At 38.4% G+C, this 26,085-nt stretch overlaps 1 protein-coding gene across 6 annotated transcripts in view; it reads right to left on the bottom strand.

Annotated features, from left to right (window-relative positions):
• Nucleotides 1–1,146: 1,146 nt before the first annotated feature.
• Nucleotides 1,147–26,085, bottom strand: part of RFWD3 (ring finger and WD repeat domain 3) — a 40,053-nt gene continuing 15,114 nt past the window's right edge. For 3 of the 6 annotated variants that reach the window (XM_019710357.2, XM_074314571.1, XM_074314575.1), the window contains 10 exons: nucleotides 20,511–20,584; nucleotides 17,747–17,941; nucleotides 17,561–17,652; nucleotides 12,347–12,461; nucleotides 11,624–11,852; nucleotides 10,893–11,043; nucleotides 9,629–9,805; nucleotides 7,776–7,990; nucleotides 6,109–6,320; nucleotides 1,147–3,525 (listed from right to left, as the gene is read on the bottom strand). In XM_019710357.2, the coding sequence (XP_019565916.1) occupies nucleotides 3,382–3,525; nucleotides 6,109–6,320; nucleotides 7,776–7,990; nucleotides 9,629–9,805; nucleotides 10,893–11,043; nucleotides 11,624–11,852; nucleotides 12,347–12,461; nucleotides 17,561–17,652; nucleotides 17,747–17,941; nucleotides 20,511–20,584 (1,604 nt within the window). In that variant the 3' untranslated portion in view covers nucleotides 1,147–3,381. The remainder of the gene's footprint in view (nucleotides 3,526–6,108; nucleotides 6,321–7,775; nucleotides 7,991–9,628; nucleotides 9,806–10,892; nucleotides 11,044–11,623; nucleotides 11,853–12,346; nucleotides 12,462–17,560; nucleotides 17,653–17,746; nucleotides 17,942–20,510; nucleotides 20,585–26,085) is intronic. The other 3 variants (XM_074314572.1, XM_074314573.1, XM_074314574.1) reach the window with 3 other exon arrangements.

Raw genomic sequence — 26,085 nt, 5'->3', positions numbered from 1 at the left:
TGTGTACTTTGTTTTCATTTTAAATGCAAGAGAAATAATTTGTGGGGAATCTGCCCAGGCTGTTCTGGAGACAGATATCAAAGAGTGAAAGTGAGCTTTCACGTAGGTTTCCCAACACCTGCTTAGCTGTCAATAATGCAAAGTATAAAATGGTAAGACTAGAATATGTAAAATTTAATTAAATACCATCTAAATGTCACTTTCCTTTAGTAGGGCCTTTAACTTTTTCCCCCTACAAATTAGAATAACTACTTATTCTACAATATTGTTTAAAAATATATTGGGAAGGGGCTTTGTAAGCTATAAAGGGATAAACAGCAGAGATTGTTAATAGAAGTTGACTGATTAAAGGACAAAGACACAAACATCTATTTTCAGAATTTCACTTACAGCCCATCGCTGAGATGGAAAACAAAAAGTCCAGGGGAAGAGAAGACAATGGTGTTGGGTTTCTTAGTAATTTGGGGTTTCTACCCCAGGACTTACGTCATTTTCTGTTGGAGCACTAGGCTCTATGAAAACAGTAAGCTTTACCTATGGGTTCAGTCCTCCCGGAATAGTGTATGTACTCCATTTGCTATTCAGCTGGAAAATATTTTCAGCCTTTCCAGTCTCATCCCTGAACACCAGGATTTATGGCAACAGAAATTCCTGAAGTAAACAGAAGAAACTGAGGCAAGTGCCAGACTGTGCTGGGCAGGAACACAGGAGCCCATGCAACGCCGTTGTCACCATCATAAGTGCTGCCAAAGACTAAAAAAACAAAAGGTAAGTCATCTCCTCTTCTCTCATCCTCCCATATTAGTCTCCCGGATTCAAAGAAACTAACAGGAAGCTAACAGACAAAGAGAGTCTGGGAAATAGTTTGTAGGATTTAGACCCATAGATCTGATAGTAAATCGACAAATGACCGGTGAAGGGGAGTTCTTAAGAGGCAAACACACAGCTTCCTATTAGTAGCAGTAAAACAGAATTGCCAGCTAAAGCCTCAACTACCTCATCAATTTAAATAAGATGGTTACTCTAGATCCAGGGATCACCCTGTGTAACTCAGACCTAGTACTGCATGAAATGGAGAAATCTACAGGCTGGGATTATAGCCCTCTCCCAAGAGACAGTCAAAGAAACAAAAGACACTACAAACTGTTACACATGGCAAATTCTTTATTTTCATATTAACATTAAAATATAAAACAAATATTCAAACACAGAACACAAGCAGAGATCCCGCTTCCCAGTTTTCAAAGCAGGTACAAAGACATACACGACAACGAGATATTTTGACAAATCCTCAAATGGGAAAACCACCTTACAGACAGGAATAAGGAAACATGGTGGGGCAGAGCCTGCATCTACAGAAGCAATCTCTTGTCAAGCAGAGAGGGTGGGGGTGGCTGGGGATAAAGTTTCTTCCTTTGGAGAAACCAGTCACACGAATTTGTTTCTAAAACATCCAGATTTACTAGAGGAATGCAAGGACTGGCAAGAGGTGAGATTCACCCAGTCTCCCTGGTAATAAGTCCCTTGGTTCCTACACTTAGGGGAATCAATCAGCATCCATTGTGTATACTTCAAAGCTAGTCAAATCCTAACCCTGCCCAAGACAAAAGGCAGCCAGGGTCTGACTACCTGCATCCCTCTCTCTAACAATCTGCTGAAACCAGGTGAGTTCTGCTTTTTAATTCAAATCCCATTCTGCCACTGAAACTCTAGGCCTGGACAGTAATATTAAAAGGAGTATCTCCTCTGAGAAAAGGGGGCTCTTTCCCAGGCCCTTGAAACTGGCTTTTTGAAAGGTATCCTTAAATAGAAGGAGGCCACACTTTAAAAGGCACAACTAGAACATGGAACTCTGGGTAAATCTGCAATAACCCCTTGCTGGTGAGAAATGCTAGAAACAGCTCAGCAGCTGATAGGTCGTAAGTGTTTTAAAATAAAAATAACATTTCTACAATAATTATTTAAGAAAATCACACTCTTAGCTTTCCTGTTCCCAAGAACTGTACACTGACCACTCACACCTTGAGGCATGTGTTTCATTATGGACACCTATTTAGCAGAGTAGTCTTAGGTAAAGCAAACACATATAAACTGAGCCCTCTACTGGAGGAAAATGTAACACCCAAAGTTGGACAATCGAGGGTTAGAATGGAAGTTGGAGGGCATCTCCCTGCAATCCACAGGTCTCCAACCACTATTATATTCCTGAGAATAACCACTTTATTAACAATAATTTTAGAAAAGGTTAGGAAGGGAGGCAAATAAAAAGAACTTGGAATCAAACATCAGTTTCACACGGGAAGGTTTTACATGGGAATTCTAAACATGCTCAAGAATGGCCCCTCACTCCGAAGGGTTGGCTTTATTCAGTTGGAACACTTCCAGAATGGAAGAGACAAGCCGTTCTTGTTTTCAGCAGCAATCTGAGTTGCTTCTCTTGTCTAAGTCTTTCTTAGTTAGCTCATGCTCCTGATATGATACTAGGAGACTCAAGTAAGAGCTTTAAACACATCGCTCTTTTCCCAGTGAGAGGGAAAAGAAGTGGTCTTCAAAGTGTTGGCCTATATATAACCATTCCTGAGATCCCAGGCTAACTAGGAAAAAGATCAGTCTTCCCCACTGCTCAAACAACCAGTCTCTCTCCTGGGCTTCTACAAATGTGACGAACATAATGCACTCAGCATTAGGAAAGTGTCTACAGCTCCTCCATCAGCTGCCTCCATTACTAGGCTTGTCAATATCCCAGCACTGCACACCTGGAACATAACTGTGGGTGCCACAAAGCATACCAGGTGTGTTTTACCACATACTTCTGTGGGAATGAGACCAAGTTACTAAAGGTTGTCAGCCCACAAGGTCAAAAATAGATCAAATCCTATGCTAGGTTCTATAGTGCCCTCTTGTGTTCAACTGAAGACTTCTGCATCCTCGCTGTATCCAAGATGCATCAAGGTTAGTCCCCTTCAGGGACATAAGCATTCCCAAACTAAACAGCCTAAGTGACAAGGCCATTCAAGCAGGGTGTCACATGTCCCAGAAAATGGCTGGTGCACAATCATATCCTAAATGACTACTGGGAGGATACTCTGAAGTCCAGCAGACAGTCTGATTGAAAATACATATTCTCAACAAAGATTCATGAACGCTTTTAACTCAAGAAATGAATAATGTAGACAGCGTACCAGTCACTTACATGGTTCATGTGCACAGCAAATACGCAAGCTGTACTGTTTCAATGACTTGGATTCTTGGAATCATACTAATCCAAAGGAACCATGTTCCCAAAAGTTCTAGGCAGGGATCTTGCTCAAGGCTGCTGGGTGCTAGCAAACGACATTTAACATTAACCAGCAGCATGCCTGGTAAGTTTCAAGACGAGGGTCACTCCCACCTATAGATGCGGACCATCTTCTCTGTTAAGGTAGCCAAGTAGTTGCTTTGGTTCACCTCAAATGGGCAGATGTCCAAGACAGGCTGATCAGTACGCAGATCCTGCAGCAACGAGCCAGTGCCAGCATCCCACACCTAAAGAAGACAAAGATAAAAGGTAAGGGGGACTTGCTTTCTTTCTCATCAACTTTGAAAGAAATGTAGAAAGCACTGCCCGAGGAGCAAAGCAGACTGCTCCTCCTAACCCCCACAAGGTTGCACATCTGACATCATCCAGGTATGGCCTCACCTACTATAATCAGCAATTCATTTACCTGTGAGTAGATCTGCAAACCAAGCCTAGCATTCATCCTTTATGTGCTGGACAGTCTTCTAGGGCAGAAGCGCCAATATGATAAAGTCCCTGCCCCTGCCCTCATGGAACCTGTCTCCTAACTGGTGCTTTCTTCTTTCTTAAAAACTTTTATTATGAAAAGAAAAAGTACTAAAAAGTAGAACAGTACAATGAGTAACCCACTACCCAGATTATTAACCTTTTACTACACCTGCTTTGATTCTATTTTGCTGACTTCATGTCATTTTACCCATATGTGTGTGTGTGTGTATATATATATACACACACATATATATACACACACACTTAAGTATGCATCTCTAAAACAAGATATTTTCTTACACCTCAATCATGCCCACCAAGTGAATAATTTCATAGTATTATCTAACACCTAGTACATAATCAAAATTTTCTGATACTATTATTTTACATTTGGTTTGTTTGAATCAGGATCCGAATAAGATTCATATTACATTAGGCAGTCATAAATTATATTAAGTCTTGTTTAAGCTAGAGCAGATCCAACCTCCCCATTTTTTTTCTTCTGCCACTGACTTGTTGCAGAAGCTGGGTTAGTTCTATAGGATGTCCACAACCTAGATTTATGTTTGCTTTCTGTGCTATTATTTAATTTGTTCTTCTAGCCACTGAATTCCAGTAAATGCAAGTTAGCACTAGACTCTAGGGTGGTGCTACCCAATATGGTGGCCACTAGCCACATAAGGCTATTAATATATACAGAAAAATTTTTAAATTAAGTTCTTCATTCACACTAAACACATTACAAGTGCTCATGTGGCTAGTGTGACTATATTGGACATCGCGCTCTAAGGCTTAGATTCTGGTTCAAGATCATCTCATAGAAGGTGCTCTGTGCTTCATATTGCCTTTCATCAAAAGGCAAATTATAAGTGTAGTTGAAAAATTTTTTAAATGGGGAAAAAAGGTGAAGGGGAATAAGAGGTTCAAATTTCCAGGTATAAAACAAGTAAGTCGTGGGATGTAATGTACAGCATAGGGAATGTAAACAATATTATGATAGCATTGCATACAGTTATCAGATGGTAGCTGCACTTATGGTGATTACTACTACTACTTTTTTATTTTAAGGAGGGCGCAGCTCACAGAGGCCCATGTGGGGGATCGAACCAGCAACGTTAGTGTTATCAGCACCATACTTTAACCAACTGAGCTAACCAGCCACCCCAGGTGATTACTTCATTAGGTATATATTAGGTTGGTGCAAAACTAATTGCAGTTTAAGAGGTTAAAAAAAAAAATTTGCAAAAACCACAATTACTTTTGAACCAACCTAATAGATTAAATGATGAGTAACTATGGTGTACACCTGGAACTAACATAATATTGTATGTTAGCTGTATTTTAATAAAAATCTTTTTAAAAAAGAGGCAAATTATCTCTGGTTAGCCCACTTATAGTGATGCTAAGGTTGATCTACGTGTTCAAGTGGTGACAGGCTGACCTCTCCACTATGAAATTCCTCACATTTCATCTGTTGGTTTCCCCTGAAGTGATGAAGCTGATGCCTTAATTAATTATTTTATAGGGTTTTCAGCAGTGTCTTCTTTTTTTTTTCTTTATCCCCTACCCGCCTCAACTCTGAGTCAAGCCGTTGTGCTCAGTCTAGTTGTGGAGGACACAGCCCACTGGTCCATGTGGGAATCAAATCAGCACAGCACTCCAACCACCTGAGCCATCTGGCCGTCCCATCTTTTTTTTTTTTTTTTTTTTTAAGATTTAAAGTATGGTTAAGGTTTAAAGTATGGCCCATGGAACACTTCAGCCTATGTAAAAAGAATGAGGTATATCTACAGACACTGAAATGAAAATATATCCAAGATAGGAGATTAAATGGGAAAAGAGCAAACCACAAAGCAGAACATAAAGTGTGTCTCATGTAAATAATAAACTAAGCAGGGCGGACGGTTGGCTCAGTTGGTTGAGAACAGTGCTCACAACACCAAGGTCGCCCGGTTCAATTCCCACATGGACCAGTGAGCTGCTCCCTCCATAACTAGACTGAAAACAATGGCTTGACTTGGAGCTGATGGATCCTAGAAAAACACCCTGTTCCCCAATAGAAAAATTTTTTTAAAAAAGTATAAAAAAATAAACTAAGCAACTACCGTATTTCCCTGGAAAATAAGACCTAACCGAAAAACAAGCCCTAGCATGATTTTTCAGGAGGGCATCCCCTAAACATAAGCCCTAATGCGTCTTTTGGAGCAAAAATAATATAAGACCCGGTATTATTTTTGGGGAAACACGGTATAAATACACACATATATGCAGATATGAGTAATCATGGAGCAGAACTTTGGCTTTTTGCTTTAACACTTCTGTATAAAATACAATAAGCTCACCATGGCCGAATTTGATGCTTCATCCCCAGTGCACACCAGGATGCTGCCATCATTCTCTGGGTTTTGGAAAATGGCATTTTTGGTCAGTAGTTTGCAAGTGGGTCCCCCAAGGAATGTCTGTACAGGATGGCAGGAGCAGATAGGCTCTCCAGTGTCATCTAGCTTGTAGGACATCTCCATCAGCACACTTCGTAAGGTGTTGTGATTTTTATCTATGGGACAAAGAAATGTGTTGCTCCATGGGATGGTCCAAAGAAATTAACCAAGTATCTGAACCTCAGACACTTACAACCTAGTTGAGTGGAAAAGCCACAATTTATCAAACCATCAATAGCTACAAAGCAAACATAATAACAAGAACAAAATAATATAGCACAAATGAAATTCAGAACCTTAGGCTAGGATAAAGTAAGTTATCTATAATAGGTTTGCCTATGATGGAAACAATTCTGAGAATGTTCACCTTTTTAGTAAAATCACTGTATACTGTCATACTTCTGCTTGGGTTTTTATCTTTCTGAAGAGTTCTGATCACCAATTTTTTTTTTTTCTTTCTTCCCACCATTTGAGGACCCCATTAGCCCTTGGAATTGTACATTTTTATAAAGTGAAAGCATGCTATTATAGAAGGGAAACATGTACCTTCGGTTCTGCTAGGAGGCAAACAAGAGCTAGAGAACAAAATAGGACCCCCAAGTTTTCTATACAAGTCACAGAAAAATCACAGCCTTGGAGAGAAAGGACCTGTGAGATGACTAAGAACCAAAAGGTTCTCAGAAGAGTCTGCTGAGGCAACTTTTCAGCTCAAATAAAACTCAAAAGGATGACATCTACCCACAATTAGCACAAGTATGGGCACTTCAATGACTATCTCTGATGAAACATCTGCCTGACCATCAGTATAGCTCATCAGGGACTTAAATTCATACCTTTCAGGTTTGGAACAACCTGTGAATTTAAGCAGTTTATTGTCAGTCATCTTGTCTTCTCTCATCCTCCCATATTAGTCTCCTGGATTCAAAGAAACTGATAGGAAGCTGACAGACAAAGGGAGTCTAGGAAATATAGTTTGTAGGATTTAGACCCATAGATCTGATAGTAAATAGACAACTGACCATTAAAGGGGAGTTCTTAAGAGGCAAACACACAGCTTCCTATTAGCAACAGTAAAATGGTTCTGGAGGCATTGAGAAGTTCAGCTGGCTAGGCCCACACAACCACAGTTGTACATCTGCTCTCCACTTACCTTCACTGGCCCTAAATAAGGAACAGCTAATACCCTAGTATGGGCCCAACGTGGCTGCCTTCATCTGGGTCTTTCTCTTAAGTGAAGGGCAGGCAGAAGACATGAAACTGGTCTGAGGGTAACTCAATGGCCTCAAGAGCAGGCCTTCTCATTCCATTACTGCTTTACGTCAGAGAGGCTCCTAAAGTGGCTGGTTTCCTCTCAGGGAGCACCTGGCAGAACCTGTCCCAGTGCAGAGGAGCAGGGAGGCAGGCTCTGTGAAGAAACTTGGGGCCATCATCCTCACTGTAGTAACAAGAGCTGTTAGTCTGTGAGGGGTATACCAGCACCACTGAATGGTAAGGAAAACTCTCCTTTCTTCTCTACCCATCTGCTCCCAAACAATTCATAGGAGGTCCCATGAGGGGATCCAAACACTTACCAGGCCGGTAGGTCACAAGACAGTGTCGGGTGCTACTCTCTGTCTGAAAATCTATGTAGCCCCCTGGCTCCATGGGAAGCACATGAGGCAAATGAGAAAAGCCCATTTTTAGCTCCCAGAAGGAAGCATTCTCCAAGGTTCCAGCCAACACTCCGCCATATGGAAATGCAGTCGAGGCAGCTCTGGGTATGTATGAGAGGGACACCAGCGGGCATCTGAAGGGAAAGAAAGGAAACTATGCCTCCCATTCTAATACTTGACTGCTCCAGACCCCATTACCAGGAGGCCTCAAGCACATTCTTTCCGACCTCTATAGGAGAGGTTAAAAACCTTCTGTGAGTCTCGATCCTCTGACATCTGATAAAAACTACTAGCCCCAACTGTAGAAATAAAAGGGCACACATATAATATTCTTCATCCAATTTCAGAGGAAACACCACATGCTCTAAAAGCAATGAAAAAAATGGACTAAGAAATTAAATAGCACAAGATCACAATGACAAGAAAGCTTGATTCGTGTGAGCTTCTGGAAATGGGGTTAGCCACATGCATAAGAAAAGTCAGGAAGGAAATGCAGCTTACACATTTAATAAAATAAAGCTGTAGTTGACAGACACCTCAATTAAAATATAGCTTAAAGCAAATACATTATAATTCAGGAACAGCACTGCTTCTTTAAATATTTTCTAAATCTCTTTCTGCAAATATATGACCAGGACTATCCAAGAATTGTCTCAGAAATATTAGCCTACAGATTATGTTCCTATTTATTCATTTCTACTGAAGTCACCAAAGCAATCACTGCCTGCTTTATTTCATTTCCCTGTCACAATAAATCTAACCAAAGCAAACCAAAACAAAAATGAACAGTATATACAAATATTCTTTCCTTGCTATTTGCTGTATTTTATTGTCTACTCTATGTAGGTCCCTCTACATCAATGGCAATTACCTTGTTTGCCTAAAGTTCACATTTGTAGAAGTTTACATCAACCACCTTCAGGCCCATGGAGCACATCACTGAAGCATGATTCTACCCCACCCAAATGAAAAGAAAATCCCAAAGTGTTGAACTGAGGTTTCAGTAAATAATTATTACGGTAGTGATATCTTTATATTTACATCCTGCTGCCTCCCTTTTAATATATATTCGAATTAGAAATGGAAATTCTCTCTCAAGACACGTCTCATTTTGGCCCAGGTCACAGACCCCTCTCCTTTTGAGAACTTTATGCCTCTGGAGAGTACTATGCCCGTACTATGCCCAAATGGTACTCAATACATTCTGAAGAGCCACAGTAGTGCTGGTGGCCACTCACTCTCAGAACTTGGGCTGACTTCACAAACCTTCCAACTCTATAACTAGATTATAAATGATAAGTCATAGTAATACAGTATTCTTAGACCAAACTGGTTTAGTTGTGGATTAGGGAAGTTTTTAAATACCTTTTTATAGAGCTATCCTTTACCGTTCTTTACCTGTGTGTTAGCTATATGGTTATGCTAGTCTATGCTAACCACATTTGACAGGTGAAGCTCACAAGCCAAAAAAAACCAGGACCAAGATCACACATCTCATACATAGTGGAGCTGGGTTCTGAACACAGATCTGACTTTATTTTGCCACGTTGGGTGATGAGTGACTCTGTGAACCAGGGCTTTCCACCATGTGAAATATTATAAACACAAAATCTAAGGATCTTATTGCTTATGGAGAAAGAATAGATCAGTGGACTCAAGAGAACTGCCCTTGGTGAGGAATTCTGACCAACTGTGAAACACTCTTGAGAGGATTAATACAATGATCCAAGAGAAGGACGCTACCTACGGGAAAAAAGTGAGTGGCTCCCTACCTGGCTTTCTGAGGTACTAACTCCTGGACAGGAGAACTTGTATTTCGAAGGTCAAATACCAGAACTGAACCATTGACCAATCCAGCATACATGTAATTGGTTTCATCAAGACACCAGCAGCAGCTCCAGACAGCACGTCCAGCATTATAAGTCTGGACCACAGTATTTGTTTCCAGGCTGTAGAATTACAAGAGACTTTTACAATTATGCATTAAGAAAATCAAATATATAACAAAGGTGTAAAGATTGTCATTTCAATGATGACCTTTTAAGAACACACCCATATACCCAAACTATTTGGATTTCCAATTTCTTCTAGGGACTGCCCAGATAACTCCTTTCAATTCCAAAATATTTTTTTGGGGGGGTGGAGAGGGAGACATGGTTTTTTCTCTTGAGCTGTAAGGAAGTAAAAGAATAAGCTAAAGGGACGTAGCCACAGTACTACACATTCCCACACCCTACTTCCATTACCTTCTCCATAGTTACCTATTACACAGGTAATCATGTTTAGTGTTGCAAATATAAGGAAAATAAAAATAAATTATAACCTAAACATCCAAAGGTAGTCATTAATAACACTTTGGTATTTAACTTCCCCCCTATTTTTTCAAACACTATGAGAAAAAAAAGTCATAGCATATACATACATATAAAACATAATGGTACATTGAGTTTTGGGGCAAAATTAAGCTGAAACATTCTTGAAAAGTCAAGACTTATAAGGCCTGATAGTACTATCATGATGTCCCTCAGATTTAGCTACAGAAATTAAACAGGAAGCCAACAATCAGATATCTCACAGGAACGACTTTCTAAAAGATAAGGCATAGAGCCCTCTCAGATTTGTTCATAGCACTCAGAGCACCTGAAAGATAAAATGTGGTAATCGAGGGTTACTGATGAGAGAAGTCATCATGGCACCCAAAAAGCGTGAGTTCCTGATGAGCACTTTTGTTAGGCAGAATGATCCAGGTAACACACCAGGAATAAGCAGTCCTAAGCCGGTATGGTGACTCCATGGTGTAACATATATAATTTTAAAGAAACGGGATACTAAACCTACTGTTTTTAACCTGCTGTGTCCACTTTTAAAAGGAATGCATTTTAAACTCAATGAACCTAGATCTCAAAAGACAATGCCTTAGACCAAAAAAAAGAAAAAAACAGAACAGCTAAGGCCATCATCACACAGATACTAATTTCTATGCTATTCAACACTATAAACAGCCCAGGTCCCCCATTTCTTCCCCAGAGCACTCACCTGGTCAGTTTAATAGTGTTGTCTAGGGAAGCAGAGAGAAGTAAGCCTCTGGACCGAATGCTGAAAGCCAATCCGCGGATCTGTTTGCTATGCATAGGAATGTACTGACTGCTTTTCATGTCGGCAGTACTCAACATCTTAACACCAAAGCCTGCCAAAGATAAGAGAGAGTGAGATAGGTCACTGAAAGTCAACTCAGGGCAAAGCAGACTACCTTTCCAACTAGCTCCTTTGTTCACCTATCTTGACATGTAAGTCCCTGGGAAAAAGCTAGTCAAATATACTTTTTATCATAAATGTAACCCCTGGGGTTAAATTCCCAGGGGTTACATTTATGATAAAAAGTATATTCTACTTCTAATATCCATGAACAGGTAAATGACAAGCCATTGTATGTACATACAATGGAATATTACCCAGCAATAATACAGAATAAACTGATATACACAAGAATATGGATGAATCTCAGAAAAACTTATGCTGAATGAAGCCAGACAAAAAAGAGTAATACTGTTTATGATTCAAATTTACAGAATGAAGTCAACAGACAGTAAAGACATGTTTGCAACACCCTGAAGTATCTGCATGAACAGGAAACTGACTAGGAAAGGTGATTTGGTGGGCAGTCGACAGTGTTCACCCCCTAGTGAGTCCTGGATTTTCCAAAAGAGAGAAGGAAAATAAAAGGAGTCCAACAATAAACATGAAAGCTGAGGCTCTGGACTATTTACCTGGAAGGAAAGAGGCCTGAGGAGAAGGCTGTGACACCACCAAGCAACTCAGAGCATCACAGTATGTCATGATTCGGCAGTTTCCACTCTGAGACACTGTGAACGTCTTCTGGAAGTGATACTTGTGCTGGCTCTGGCTGGAGGGCAGGCCCTTCAGGAAACGTAAGTGGGAGCCCCTGGGTGTCTGTAAATCCTGATCCCCACGCTGCAGAGTAAGTTTTTTCAAGATCTAAAATGAAAAAGATTTTGTAAAAGTATAACTTTTTCATGTTTTATTCCCCTATGCACAACTCCTTGATCTAATACAAAGAGATTTGTTACCCATTATATGAAAATGTTAACACGAATCCTAGAGAATTGCTGCAGTTTTCAGTGTTTCAACAAGCAAAGGAAATAAAGAGAGCACAGAATCATAAAACAGTAGGCTAGAAAAGTCATCAATGGTCATTTTGTTTAAAACCCTCATTTTATTGGTAGATTCAGGTAGATGAAATGACTTAAACAAGTTTTGAATTATCAGGTTTATGTTTTAAAAATTCAGATTGTGGTAGAATTCATCATATAGCATGCAAGCTTTGGATAAATGTCCTAGTCAGAAAGGTTCATGTTTACTTGCTGAAAAATTTGATACATCCTGTCTGTATCTGAGATGAACCTAAGTAATATTTAGATTCCTTTTCAATTCCTATCCCAAGCTCTTTGGATTAGAAAGGGTAAACTTACCTGGACACGACTATGAAGCTTACTGCATTCATCAGAGAGGAGCTGAAGTTGGAGCCGGCACTGTGCTGATTCTAATTCAGCCTGCTTCCTCAGCATCTGCTCCTTTAGTAAGGAACTAGGTGGGGAAAGCCAGCAACAGGTGATTAGGAAGGCTACAGAAGACTTCCCATCAAGATGGTATAGTAAGTTCATGCTATGATACACACTTTGCTGTAAATATGTCATGATAGTGAATAAAATATAACAAGAGAAAAATCTCTCAAGTCCAGAAACAATGCAGAAATGTAACATGCAAGGCTAAACTTATAAGCCTACTAGGTTTTATTGTTAAAAAAGGCAGTGAAAGCCAGGAGTTTAGCTCCTTATGATATGGGGACTAAAAATGCAAAGTGAGGGATCAGAGCCAAGCTCTGTGCTTGGGGTAGGGACAAATTATAAAAGAGTAAAATGACATGTTAAAAGACTAGGGTTATCTGTTGGATTAAAAACTATCAGTTGATGGGCGGCCGGATGGCTTACTTGGTTAGAGCGTGTGCTCCTAACAACAAGGTTGCCAGTTCAATTCCCACATGGGATGGTGGGCTGTGCCCCCTGCACCTAAGATTGAAAACGGCAACTGGACTTGGAGCTGAGCTGCGCCCTCCACAACTGAGATTGAAGGACAACAACTTGACTTGGAGCTGATGGGTCCTGGAAAAAACACACTCTTCCCCAATAAAGTTCTGGAAATACACACTGTTCCCCTTCCCCAATAAAATCTTAAAAAAACAAACAAACAAAAAACACGCCACTATCATTTGTTCATCAAATACTCAAGCAATACTACAAAAGAGGCTGAAGTTAAAAAGATAGAAAGTATATACCAAGAAAATACTAACAAAAGACCAATTAGAATTAAAAAGTATGGATAAGCATAAAGAGGAAGAATGCATACAGGATAAGCATTCACCAAAAACAAAAGTAATAGGGGCGTGCCCAGTGACTCAGGCGGTTAGAGCTTCATGCAACTAACTCCGAAGGCTGCTGGTTCGATTCCCACATGGGCCAGTGGGCTCTCAACCACAAGGTTGCCAGTTCAACTCCTCGAGTCTCGCAAGGGATGGTGGGCAGCGCCCCCTGCAACTAAAATTGAACACAGCACCTTGAGCTGAGCGGCTGCTGAGCTCCCAGATGGCTCAGTTGGTTGGAGCACGGGCTCTCAACCACATGGTTGCCAGTTCAATTCTTCGAGTCCCGCAAGGGATGGTGGGCTGCGCCCCCTGCAACTAGCAATGGCAACTGGACCAGGAGCTGAGCTGCGCCCTCCACAACTAAGACTGAAAGGACAACAACTTGAAGCTGAATGGCACCCTCCACAACTAAGATTGAAAGGACAACTTGACTTGGAAAAAAGTCCTGGAAGTACAACACTGTTCCCCAATAAAGACCTGTTCCCCTTCCCCAATAAAATCTTTAAAAAAAATAAATAAAAGTAATAAATTTGTATGTAACTAAAGACAATTTTAAAATATGAAATGCAAAAAAGGGAGGATTTCCACTCCAATGAGATAAGATTAAAAAAAAGATGAAAATTGGGAAGGGATAAAACTGCCCTATTTATCTCGAGGAAAATTCAAGAGAACGCAAACTATTAGAGTTCAGCAAGGTGCTAGAATCAAGATCAAGAAAATTAGATGAATTACATTTCCCATTCACCAGGTAATTGCTTAGTAAATGTAATAGAAAAAAATTCATTCACAACAGCAATTCTAACAATAGCAACCTAGGAATAAAATTACAAGGCATGTAAGAACTGTATGAAGTAAAGTAAACTCACAAAAGACACATGTAAACAGTGAGTAACTGGAAGGATATTAATAATGTTCATGGCTGGAAAGACTCAAAGTCATGAAGATAGCATCTCAAGTTACTCTAAAAATTTAATGCAATTCAGTCAAGATCTCAAAGGGTTTTTCATGGAACTTAGCAAACTAATTTTAAAATTAATATGGAAGAGCAAAGTGCCAAGAAGAGCAAAGTCAATTTTAAAGAACAAGGTAGGAGGACATATTCTAAAGCTACAATTAATTGTAACTTGGTGTACTGGAGCAAGAATGAACAACCAGATCATGGAACAAAAGAGTAGTCCATTCATATACAGAAACTTTATTTAGGATAGAGGTAGCAATAAAAATTTATACAGAAAGAACATATTGTTTAATAATTATGCTGTCAGAAGTGGTTATCCACAAAACTAGATTTTAGATAGATTAAAACCCTGTGTAAAAAGCAAAACTTTTAAAGACCTTTAGAAGAAGATAATGTCTTTATGACCTTGAAACAGTGGGGACAAAAAAACACAAAACAAGAGATTGATAAATGATTGCATTAAAATTAAAAACTTGCTTTCAACAGAAGATTCCATAAACAAGTTAGAGACAAGCTAGACTAGGGGAAGATTATTTGCAATGTACACAACCAACAAAGAATTAGTATAAAGAAAACAGAACTATAATCAGTGAGAAACAATGTTTTGCTCAACATAAATGAACAAAAGATATGAACACAATTCATAGAAGAGTATGTTCAACCTCACTACTAATTGAGGAAATGCAAATTAAGTAAATACTACTTCATTCACCCCATGAGACTGGCAAAAATTAAGTCTGATAATATAAAGTGGGCGAGGGTATGAAAAAAATGAGAAATACTTTACACTGTTGCTGGTAGAAGTATAGACTGGGAATAGCTTCTTAGAAGGGCAATTTGACAATATCTAGTAAAGTGGAAATTACATTAACTTATGATAAAGCAATTCCATTTCTAGACCTAAACAAATCTCCCTGCAGCATGGCTTATATAGTATCAACAAAACCTGGAAACCACCTTACTACATTGTCCACCCATACAAAATACATATAGGTGAATTCTAATTAGAGAACTAGTATACAGAAATTGAATAAACTAGAGCTACATATATAAACTAGGACACGTGCCCCAAACATGTATTAAAGCAAAAAATCAAGCTACAGAAGGAAAATTATAATCAGTAACATTTATATAGTGTAAAAATTTCCTAAATCATACTATGTAAGATTTACATATAGATCCTCTGAGTAGAGATGGCGTTAAGGAGAACTGAGTTCATAAGTAAGTTTCTATTGTATCTATGATTTCTTTTCTAAGGCCAAAACACATGGCAAAATGTTAAGATCTGATAAAATTAAGTACAGGGGCGTTCATTTTATTAGTTTCTGTATTTATTGGCATTTTGAAAATTTTCACATTTTCTAAAGAGGCTAGGGAGCACACTGATTATAGTAATCAGCAAATTTTTAAACATAATCATCCATTAACAGCCCCACTTATAGATTTTGCTTTTTCAATAAAATTTCCTCCTCCACACAACTGCCATTTTAAAATGCTACAAATAAATATTTATTGGAGCAAATGAGAAAAAGAACATTAAAATCATCTGTAATCCCACTCCTCAGTGACTATCTGTAGTCTTTTTTTCCAGTTCACAAAAATATAATCCCTAATAATGTACTTTCCCATGACAACTTCATGTGCACTTCAATATCAGTTTTATTTTACATCAGTTTTATTCAGTATCAGTTTTATCAGTACTATGTGCACTTCAATATCAGTTTTAACAAATGTGTAGTTTCATCATATAGATATGCCAGAGTTTACTCAACCAATTAACTCTCTTGGCTTGGATTATTAACAATGCTAAATGAAAAGGTTCATTTGCACACGTCCTTAATTTTTCTTCAGAATAAATGCCTGAAGTAGAATTACATTTAAAGGCTGTTGAAGCATACTGTCAAGCCTTCTCTAAATGCTGTGCCTGTGTACTTTCTTACCACAAGTGCGCTAGAGAACCCACGTCCCTGCACTGTCTCGTTGGTGGGTATTTTTATTCTTTAATGTTCTTAAAACATATTTTAATTAATATTAGCAATTGTTCTTGGGCTTCCAAAATCCTGATAATTTCTTACATTGCACTACATGTGCAAACCTTCATTTATGAGTCTTTTGTGTTGAGTGCTGTTGCGAAGGGTTTAGGAATAGGAACACCATAAGCAAAAATGGCAACATAGAAGTAATGTGCCAAAACCCTTTTTTTGTAAGTATCACTAAGCCTAACCTAGCGAAGAGGAGACTAAGATTTGGAGAGTGTTTCAGATGGCCATGAATTGGCTACAAAGAGTTAAGACAAGAATCTCGGATTCAGCGTTCATGGTATTTAACTGCAGAGGCAGGCAGTAAATGTAATCCCTAGGTAAGAATCTGGACAGGCTACAAAAACTCTAGGGTACCTTTCTGCTTGGGTCTGCTGCCCAGGCCAGGTGTAAAGTATTACAGAAGGGATGTACGTTTCGCTGTGGCTTTTGATTTCAGGAAAGCTTAAGACACCATGGTCTTGATCTCCCAGGTCATGTTACCAAAGGCTTAACTCTTACAGCTGATTGCCACTCTATGGGAATGCCCAAGTGCTCCTGCAGAAGAAACAGCTGCTCCATTCCTTCTGAACCTGTTTCAATCAGCACACAACACACTCAGGCTCTGAACGCAGAGGCTTACAAGAGGTGCTGAGCAGACAGAAGAAACAAGTGGCAGAGTCTACCTCCTGCTGCCCTTTTTATGTCTCTTGGCAACACTGGTTAGTACTCCTTAGACGACAAGGGTAGAAACTTTAAACTGGCAAATTAAAATTGAAAACCAATGTACTGACTTTTGTAACTGAGAAATCTACTGGAGTCTAACTTCAGGCATAGCCGAATCGAAGTTCAGGAATCTGTCTTCCGCCACTTCCCAACTGTTTTCCTGTGCATCAACTTTATTTTCAGGCAGGCTCTCCCTATCCTATAGTTGAGAAGGCACTTGGGAGCTCAGGGATTATATTCTTTTGCAAGGGCTTGAGAAAGAATATCTAGTCCAAGGGCCTACATTCACTGAGCTAGCTGAAATCACAATTACTTGTTATTCTAGATCCTCATTTTTAATACTGTGTGGAGACTAAACAATGCAAACCTCGGTCTGAAGATGAGCAGACGTTTATTATAAGCCACAAAGTGAGACAGATTGCCAGTGATCCCTAAGGATCCCCAGTCAAAGCCCAAGTAAAGCTTCAGAAGCACACTAAGAGTGACTCATACCTCCTTTTGCAGACATGCCTACAAGGAACCAAAAGGGAACATTCCAGCTAGGCAGACTCTTTCTACCTACCTTTTCATGTGCTCATGTTCACTAGTGTCCAAAGCTCTCAGGGTTCGGGCATAAAGGACAACAATGTCACTGTGCTTGGCTTTCTTGTTGCACTAAAAAGCCCAATAGGACACAATTAGTATGGTTTTAGGAAACCTGACTTAACATGTTGACTGTGCATATGTAGTCCCCACCTATGGTTCTTACCTGAGGACATTTTCGTGCCTGTCCTTTGAGCCACTTAGAAATGCACTTATACCCAAAGAGGTGCCCACAGCGTAATGCTGAGAGCCGGTGATCCCCAGCATTGGTCCACTGTTCTAAACATATTGTGCAAGTATCCCCTTCTTCCTCATCTGTAGAAGCTGAAGGTAAAAGAGGGCTAGACTTCTGGGAAGACTGCTGGATGGAAACCAGAACACATTCAATAAGAGAAAATGCAAAATAAGTCTTGAAGAGGATGTACAACTATCAAATTAACAAAACCACAGAAAAATACAAACCCAACTGAAAATACTATAGAAAAACTGCAACACATATGAATCATTTGTCATTCTTCATAGAATGCAATCTGGTCAAATGTAATGAGCTATAAAAATATTACTACCCTTTGACCTTAAGAAACTCTTGGATTTTTTTTTTTAAATCAAATGAAGAAAAGGAGCTATCTTTACAAAGCTAAAAAACAAACAAACAAACAAAAAAACACACAGAACCTAGTAGTTATCTAGATAACCAACAACATGGAACAGGTTTGTTATACATCCAAAATTAGGTTCATAATCATCTCAAGTACCTATAAAATACTTGGCTCATGTGAATCAAACAAAAATACCAAGAAAACAAAGGATATAAACAGTTTACAAAAAAATACAAATGGTCAATGAAATGTTCATTTATAATTAAAGAAATGAAAATTAAAGTAAGATACCATTTTTTTTTTCATGTATTAGATGGTATAAATTGGGATGTCTGATGACACCAAGCACTGCAGAGCATAGGGGAGAAATGGGCACTTACATATTGTTGCTGCAAGTAGAAAGTGGCAAAACTTTTCCAGTGGGCAATTTGGCACTATCTAGCAAAACTAAAATACATAATATATCTTTCCTTTGACACAGCAATTTCTCTGCTAGGAATATATACGATGAATATAGTCACAAATATTTGCCAAGACACTTATATAAGGATACTCAGTACAGCATGATTTGTATCAGGAAAAAAAGAAAGAACAAGGGAACGACCATAGTGTAATACAGGGACTCAGCTCCCGCTCCCCGCACAAGAACGCAGGACATGGTGAGGCCAAAAAGGAACACCCATGGAGCCATAGATCGGGGAGTCATACCACTATATTCTCACTGGTGGCTGGTGGAGACACAAAAGCAAACATCCGCCAGTACCCTAATGATGGGCCTTCCTGCACCCCAGTCTCGCTGGCAGTTGGGCAAGACGCAGGAAGTAGGATCAACACGATCCACAATCCACTTGCTAACCGCACTTGCTAGCCACAATCCGCGCTTGCTAGCGTAGCCATATTAGTGGCTAATGGCTAACTGCTTACAGCTGATGGCCATCTACTACATGAGCCAGCACCTTTCCATGTGAGGTCTAGAGCCTGGAGACTGCATTCTGGAACTCCGTCCCTACACATAGTATACATGACAAGGGAAGAATTAACTAAAAATTTATTTATATGATGGAACACTATTATTAAAGTATTAATAAAAATGAGGTTCAACTTCATGTACTGATAATAGAAAGCGTCCAAGATGTATAACTCGGAAAAAGGAACAAGGTATAATATAATCCCTTTTGTGTAAATTTAAAAATAGGACATTTATATACATAACCTTACGTGTACACAAAATTTTTTTCCAGAAGGAAGAAATAAAAACAGGGAGACCATACAGAAACATGTAAAAGGTAGATCAATGATGTTTTGGGATTGGGGGAGTCCACAGTTGATATAAATTAACGCATATTAAGGACAATGATATGTTGCAGGAGGCCAGTTGGCTCAGTTGGTTATAGCACGGTGCTCTTAACAACAAGGTTGCCGCTTCGATCATGGGCCACTGTGAGCTGCGCCCTCCACAGCTAGACTGAAAGTACTACTTGACTTAGAGATGATGGGCCCTGAAAAAATACACTTAAAATGATAGTTAAAAAAGAAAAGGACAATGACATGTTATTTTTAAAAACAAAAATTGTTTATCACTGTGGGGACAGAGCCAAGAGTGCAGTTTCCAGGCTCTCGCCCTCATGGGGAAAGATGCTCACTCGGGTAGTAAAGGGCCATCAACTGTGACTGGACGGCCATCAGCTGTGGCTAGTTGGCTGTCAGCTGTAACCAGTGAGCCATGACCACTAATATAACTGCTATGGCTATGCTAGCAGCAAATGGGGGGCTAGCAAGAAGATGGTGGCTGAGCTAGCAAGCGTGGATTGCAGTTAGCAGGGCGGATTGCAGCTAGCAAGTGGGGTTGGTTGGTTGGCAGAGAAGCGGACAGCAGGTTGCAGATCGTGTGGCTCCTGCTTCCTAAGTCTCCAACCCAGTCGCCAGCAAGACTATAGCGGTATGACTCCCCTACCTATGGCTCCGTGGGTGTTCCTTTTTGGCCTCATCATATCCTGCGTTCTTATGTGAGGAGCGGGACCAGAGACCCCACATGGCAATCACACAGCAATCATATTTTGCCAGATAGTTCATAAACTACGTTCATATCTACTATTTTAATTGATACTTACCCTTGTTAGGTAAGCAGGACAAGTTATCCTTACATCTCCTCCCTCCCCTCCCCTTTTTAAACCTAAGAGAAAGAAGTCACACAAATGACTTCTTTCACACAAATAACTTGGGTAGAATCCACACCTGGACCTACAAAGCCTGCAAGTTTTCCATTTCAGCCTGCAGCCTGCTTTTTAAATGAAAATCCAAACCATTCAATTAAAAGAATGTTCATGTTACCTGCTTGGGAGGGGTCTCTTTTCCACCAATACAAATAACTTCTTGCTCTGCTGAAATACCTCCTGGTTGTTCTGCTAAGTTGTTTCCGGAAATGATAGGATAGGAAATATACAAAAGAAAACTTAAGTCAGGTATGAGAGAATAGCAGGAAAGCCTGACTCACTCACCATTTCTAATCAGTAGTGCTGCTATAAAAGGGATGACAATTTCCCCAAGTAGCATCAGTGAATTTATTTTTTTCATTTTAGATACTTTCAAACATACACAAAAGTAGACAGAAGTCTATAATTAACCCACAGGCGGTATCCATCACCCCATTTCAAAAATAATATTTTGCCAGTCTTGTTCCATCTAAACCCCATTCCTATTGTTTTCTTTTGGAATACTTAGTAACAAACCCTAAAATATCATTTCACTTGTGAAAACTTTTGCATACTAACTAATAAGGATTTATTTTTATATGAACACTATTTTAACCTTATAAAATTAACAATAATCAATTAACATAAAATTAACAATTTAATACTAATACCCAGGCACCCAGTTAATATTCAAAATTTCCCAATTGTGCTATAGTTGCTCTTTATAGTGGATTTACTCCAATCAAGATCTAAACAAAATCTCCAAATTGAGCTTGACTGTTATGTCTCTTAAATCTTTTCCATTCTATAAAAATTTTCCTTTACTCGTTTTTATCTTGTCATTGATTTGTTGGGGGAGACCTGGTCATTTGTCTTTTAAATGCCCTACATCCTGGAATGGCTGATTGCTTGTGTTATTGCTTCCTTATTTGCTGTATCACCTATATTTCCTATAAACTGGCAGGTAGGTTTATAGGCTTCAGTAGATTAAATTGTTTTTTTGGGAAGAGGGCAGCAAGATATTTCTTAGGTTGTGCAGTTCTGATTGTAGCACATCAGCAGGCTCATATTGGGTTCAGGTGGTGTCTATCTGACCCCTAGACTATCAGGGTCTTCACCAACCTTTCACAATCTCCATTAATGGTCAAGGGAGTTTTAATTTTTAGTCATTTTTCTTTTTGAGGCTCAAATTGTCCCATCATAGGCAAATGGGAACCCCTTCAAATTGTTTAAAACAAAAAACAAAAAAAGCTTTTATTGAATTGTAATGTATGTATAGAAAAGTGAATCCTAAGTATTCAGTTTAGTGAATTTTCACAAACTGAACTATAAACCAGAAACATCAGCAAGCCCAACAGTGCCCCTTATACCCTGATGTCCTCCTTATATCTTGGGGGAGGGAAGGTGACCTCACACCCACGAAAGGTAAACCACCTTAATAAATTCTAACACCATCGACTGATTTTGCCTGTTTTTGTATATAAATGGAATCTCAGAGTTACCCATTTTTTTGTGTCTGCTACTTTTGTTCTATATTGTTTATAAGATTCTTTCATACTACCAGTAATATGTGGAGTTCATTCATTTTCACTGCTGGATGGTTTTTTATTCTGTAAATGTATAACAATCATATATCCATTCTATTGCTGATGGGTATTTTGGTAGTTTTCAGCTTTCTCCTATTACAAATAATGCTGTTACATTATTGTACATGTCTTTGATGAACATAGGAGTATGTACTCATTTCTTTGGCTCTATACTTTAAATGGAATTGCTGAGCCATAGGCTGTAAATAATGAGTTTGTAAAGATACTACCAAAATGTACCAATTTACACTCCCACCAGCAGTGTATAAGAGGTCTGGTTGCGTTATATTCTTTTCAATATTTCACATTTTCAGGCTTCTAATTTTTAGCTGTTGTGGCGGATGCATATTCGTTACCAAACTGTAGGGTTTTTTAAAGTTAAATTTATTGGGGTAACTTTGGTTTATAACATTATAAAATTTTCAGGTGTGCAAGATTTTAATTCAACATCTGGGTACTCTATTTTGCACTTCCTACCAGAAGTCTAGTTTCCTTCCATTACCATATATTTAACCCTTTACCAACTTCACACTCCCCCCACCCTCTTTCTTCTCTGGTAACCACCATTCTGTTGTCTATATCTTGCGTTTGTTTTGTTAGTTTCTTTGTTACTTTTTGTTTTATATTCCAGGAGTAAAATCATAGTTTTGCCTCTTTCCATCTGACTTATTTCACTTAGCATAATACTCTCAAGATCCATCCATGTTGTTGCAAATGTCAATATTTCATCCTTTTTTATGGCTGAGTAATATCCCATGTGTATATATACCATCCCTTTTATATCCAATTATCCGTCTGTGGACACTTAGTGTGTTTCTATGTCTTGGCTATTTTAAATAACGCTGCAATGAACATATGGGTACATATATCTTTAAGAATAAGTGTTTTCGTATTTTTCAGGTAAATACCCAGCAGAAAAATTGGTAGATCATATGATAGCTCTATTCTTAACATTTTGAGAAAACTCCATACTGTTTTTCCGTATGGTTACACTAATTTACATTCCCACCAACAGTGTACAAAGTTCCTTTTTCTCCACATCATTTCTTAGCTTTTTGATAACAGCCATTCTAACAGGTGTGAAGTGATATCTCATTGTGGTTTTGATTTGCATTTCCTTAATTACTAGTGATGTTAAACATCTTTTCATGTCTTTTAGCCATCTGTATGTCTTCCTTAGAAAAATATCTATTCAGGTTGTCTGCCCATTTCATAATCAGATTTTTTATTGTTGAGTTGTGTGAGTTCTTTATATATTTTAGATATTAGTCCCTAATCAGAGGTACTGTTTGCCCATTTGCTTGGTTGCCTTTTTGTTTTGTTGATGGTTTCTTCTGCTGGGCAGAATCTTTTTAGATTGAGGTAGTCCCATTCATTTATTTTTGTTTTCCTTGCCTTTGGAGTCAAATTCACAAAAACCCCTCTGAGACCAAGGTCCGTAAGTCTATTTTCTTTTATGTATTTTATTGTTTCAGGTCTTACATTCAAGTCCTTAATTCATTTTGAGTTAATTTTTGTGTATGGTATAAGATAGCCATCTAGTTTCATTCTTTTGCATGTGACTGTCCAATTTCCCCAATACCATTTATTAAAGAAATCTTCCTTTCTCCATTGTATATTCTTCGCTCCTTTGTCAAAAATTTGTTGTCCATGTGTGTGTGCGTTTTTTCCTGGACTCTCAATTCTGTTCCATTGGTCTTTGTGTCAGTTTTTCTACCAATAACATATTATTTTGATTACTGTTGCTTTGTAGTATAGTTTGAATTTAGGGTGTGTGATACTTTGTTCTTTTTTCCTCACAATTACTTTGGCTATTCAGGGTCTTTTGTGGTTCCATACAAATTTGAGGATTGTTTTTTCTATTTCTGAGAAATATGCTGTTGGGATTTTGATAAGGATTGCGTTAAATATGTAGATTGTGTTAGGTGATATGGATATTTTAACGATGTTAGTTTTTTTCAGTTGAACACAGAAAATCTTTGATTTCTTTGTGTCTTCAATTTCTTTCAATAATGTCTACAGTGTTCAGTGTACAGGTCCTTCATCTCCTTTGTCTATTCCTAGGTATTTTATTCTTTTTATTGCAATTGTAAATAGGATTGTTTTCTTCATTTCTCTGTGATACTGTTGTTAGTATATAAAAATGCAACAGATTTTTGTATATTAATTTTTTTTTTTTTAAATTGGGGAATATTTGGGAACAGTGTGTTTTTCCAGGGTCCATCAGTTCCAAGTCACTGTCCTTCAATCTAGTTGTGGAGGGCGCAGCTCAGTTCAGCTCCAACTCCAGTTGCCGTTTTCAATCTTTAGTTGCAGGAAATTGAACTGGCAACCTTGTTGTTGAGAGCTCGCTCTCTAACCAACTGAGCCATCTGGCCACCCCTCTGTCAGCTCAGTGTCTTCAATCTAGTTGTGGAGGGTGCAACTCACTGGCCCATGTGGGAATTGAACCGGCAACCCTGTTGTTTAGAGCTCGCACTCTAACCAACTGAGCCATCCGGCCACCCCCGTATATTGATTTTATATCCTGCAACTTTACTGTATCTGTTTATTGTTTCTAACAGTTTTTTGTTGGAGTCTTTAGAGTTTTCTACATATAGGATCACGTCATCTGCAAATAGTGACAATTTTATTTCTTCCTTCCCAATATAAATGAATTTCATTTTTTTTGTCTAACTGCTCTGGCTAGGACTTCCAGTACTACGTTGAATAACAGTGTCTCATTCCGATCTTAGAGGAAAAGCTTTCAGTTTTTCACCATTCAGTATTATGATAGCTGAGGATATGTCATATATAGCCTTTATTATGTTGAGGTACTTTCCTTCTAAACCCATTTTACTGAGTGTTTTTTATCATAGATGGATGTTGTATCTTGTCAAATGCTTATTATATATCTATTGAGTTGATGATTTTTCTCTTTTGTTAATGTGGTGTATCACACTGATTTGTAGATGTTGAATCATCCTTGCATCCCTGGAATGAATCCCACTTGATCATGATGTATGATCCTTTCAGTGTGCTATGATATTTGATTTGTCAATATTTCATTTAGGATTTTTGCATCTAAGTTCATCAAAGATATTGGCCTATTATTTTCTTTTTTTGTGATGTCCTTGCTGGTTTTGGTATCATGGTAATGTTGGCCCACACTGTGGTTTTCACTCCCCTGATGACTAATGAAGTCTTTTTGGAAGTACCTTTCAATCTTTGCTCATTTTTCTTCTAGGTTGTAGACATTATTTTATATATCCTAGATAAGTTCTTTTTCAGATAAATGTATTGTGAATGTCTAATCCAGTCAGTGGATTGCCATTTTACTCTCTTAATGATTTATTTTGAGGAATATTAAGTTCTAAATTAAAATTCATCTGTTTTGTCATTGATTTGTTGGAAAAAGCTGGTCATTTGTCCTATGAAATGTCCTATGTCCTGGATTTAACCGATTGTTTCATGTTATTGTTTTAACTTTTACTTACAGTAAATTTTAGAGCTGTAAAAACCCTACCACATCCAATTTTAAAACAGTTTCTACCACCCCAAAAAGATTTTCTCATGCCAATTTAGAATCACTTCCCATATGCACCAGCAGCCCTAGAGTTTGTCTTTACAGATCTGCCTTGTCTGGACATTTTATGTAAGTGGAATCAAAGTTATCTATGCTGCCTGTCACAAAAAAATTTTTTTTGTTTTAAATCTAATTTTCTTGGATTGTTTCTAGATTTTGAAGTACTCCTAACTACTAGGTTTTATCACTTATGTACTTGTCTAATACTTAAATGGTTTCATTTTTTACATTAGGTCTCTGATCCACTTAATATATCCTGGTTTATATAAAACTGGAATGAATCCAATTTCATTGTTTTGTAGTTAGCTATCGACACTGATTTGAGATATTCCCTTTACAAAACTACATTTTCATATACATTTAGATCTTTTTCTAGATGTTCCAAATGTCCTATGTGTTAGATTTGAATGACTGCATCTTTGAGATGTTGTTTACCTTGTTCCTCTAATTCCTTCCTGTAAATTGTACAAACTAGAGTCTTAAATAGAGTCATGTTTTGTGGGGTTTTTTTTTTGGCAAAAGTACTTCCTAAATGGAGGATATTTCCAACTAGCACATCAAGG

This window comes from Rhinolophus sinicus, linkage group LG11 (genome assembly GCF_036562045.2).
Source record: "Rhinolophus sinicus isolate RSC01 linkage group LG11, ASM3656204v1, whole genome shotgun sequence".
Taxonomy (NCBI): domain Eukaryota; kingdom Metazoa; phylum Chordata; class Mammalia; order Chiroptera; family Rhinolophidae; genus Rhinolophus; species Rhinolophus sinicus.
Note: the sequence above shows the minus strand (reverse complement) of the source record. Positions and strands in the feature narration are given on the sequence as shown.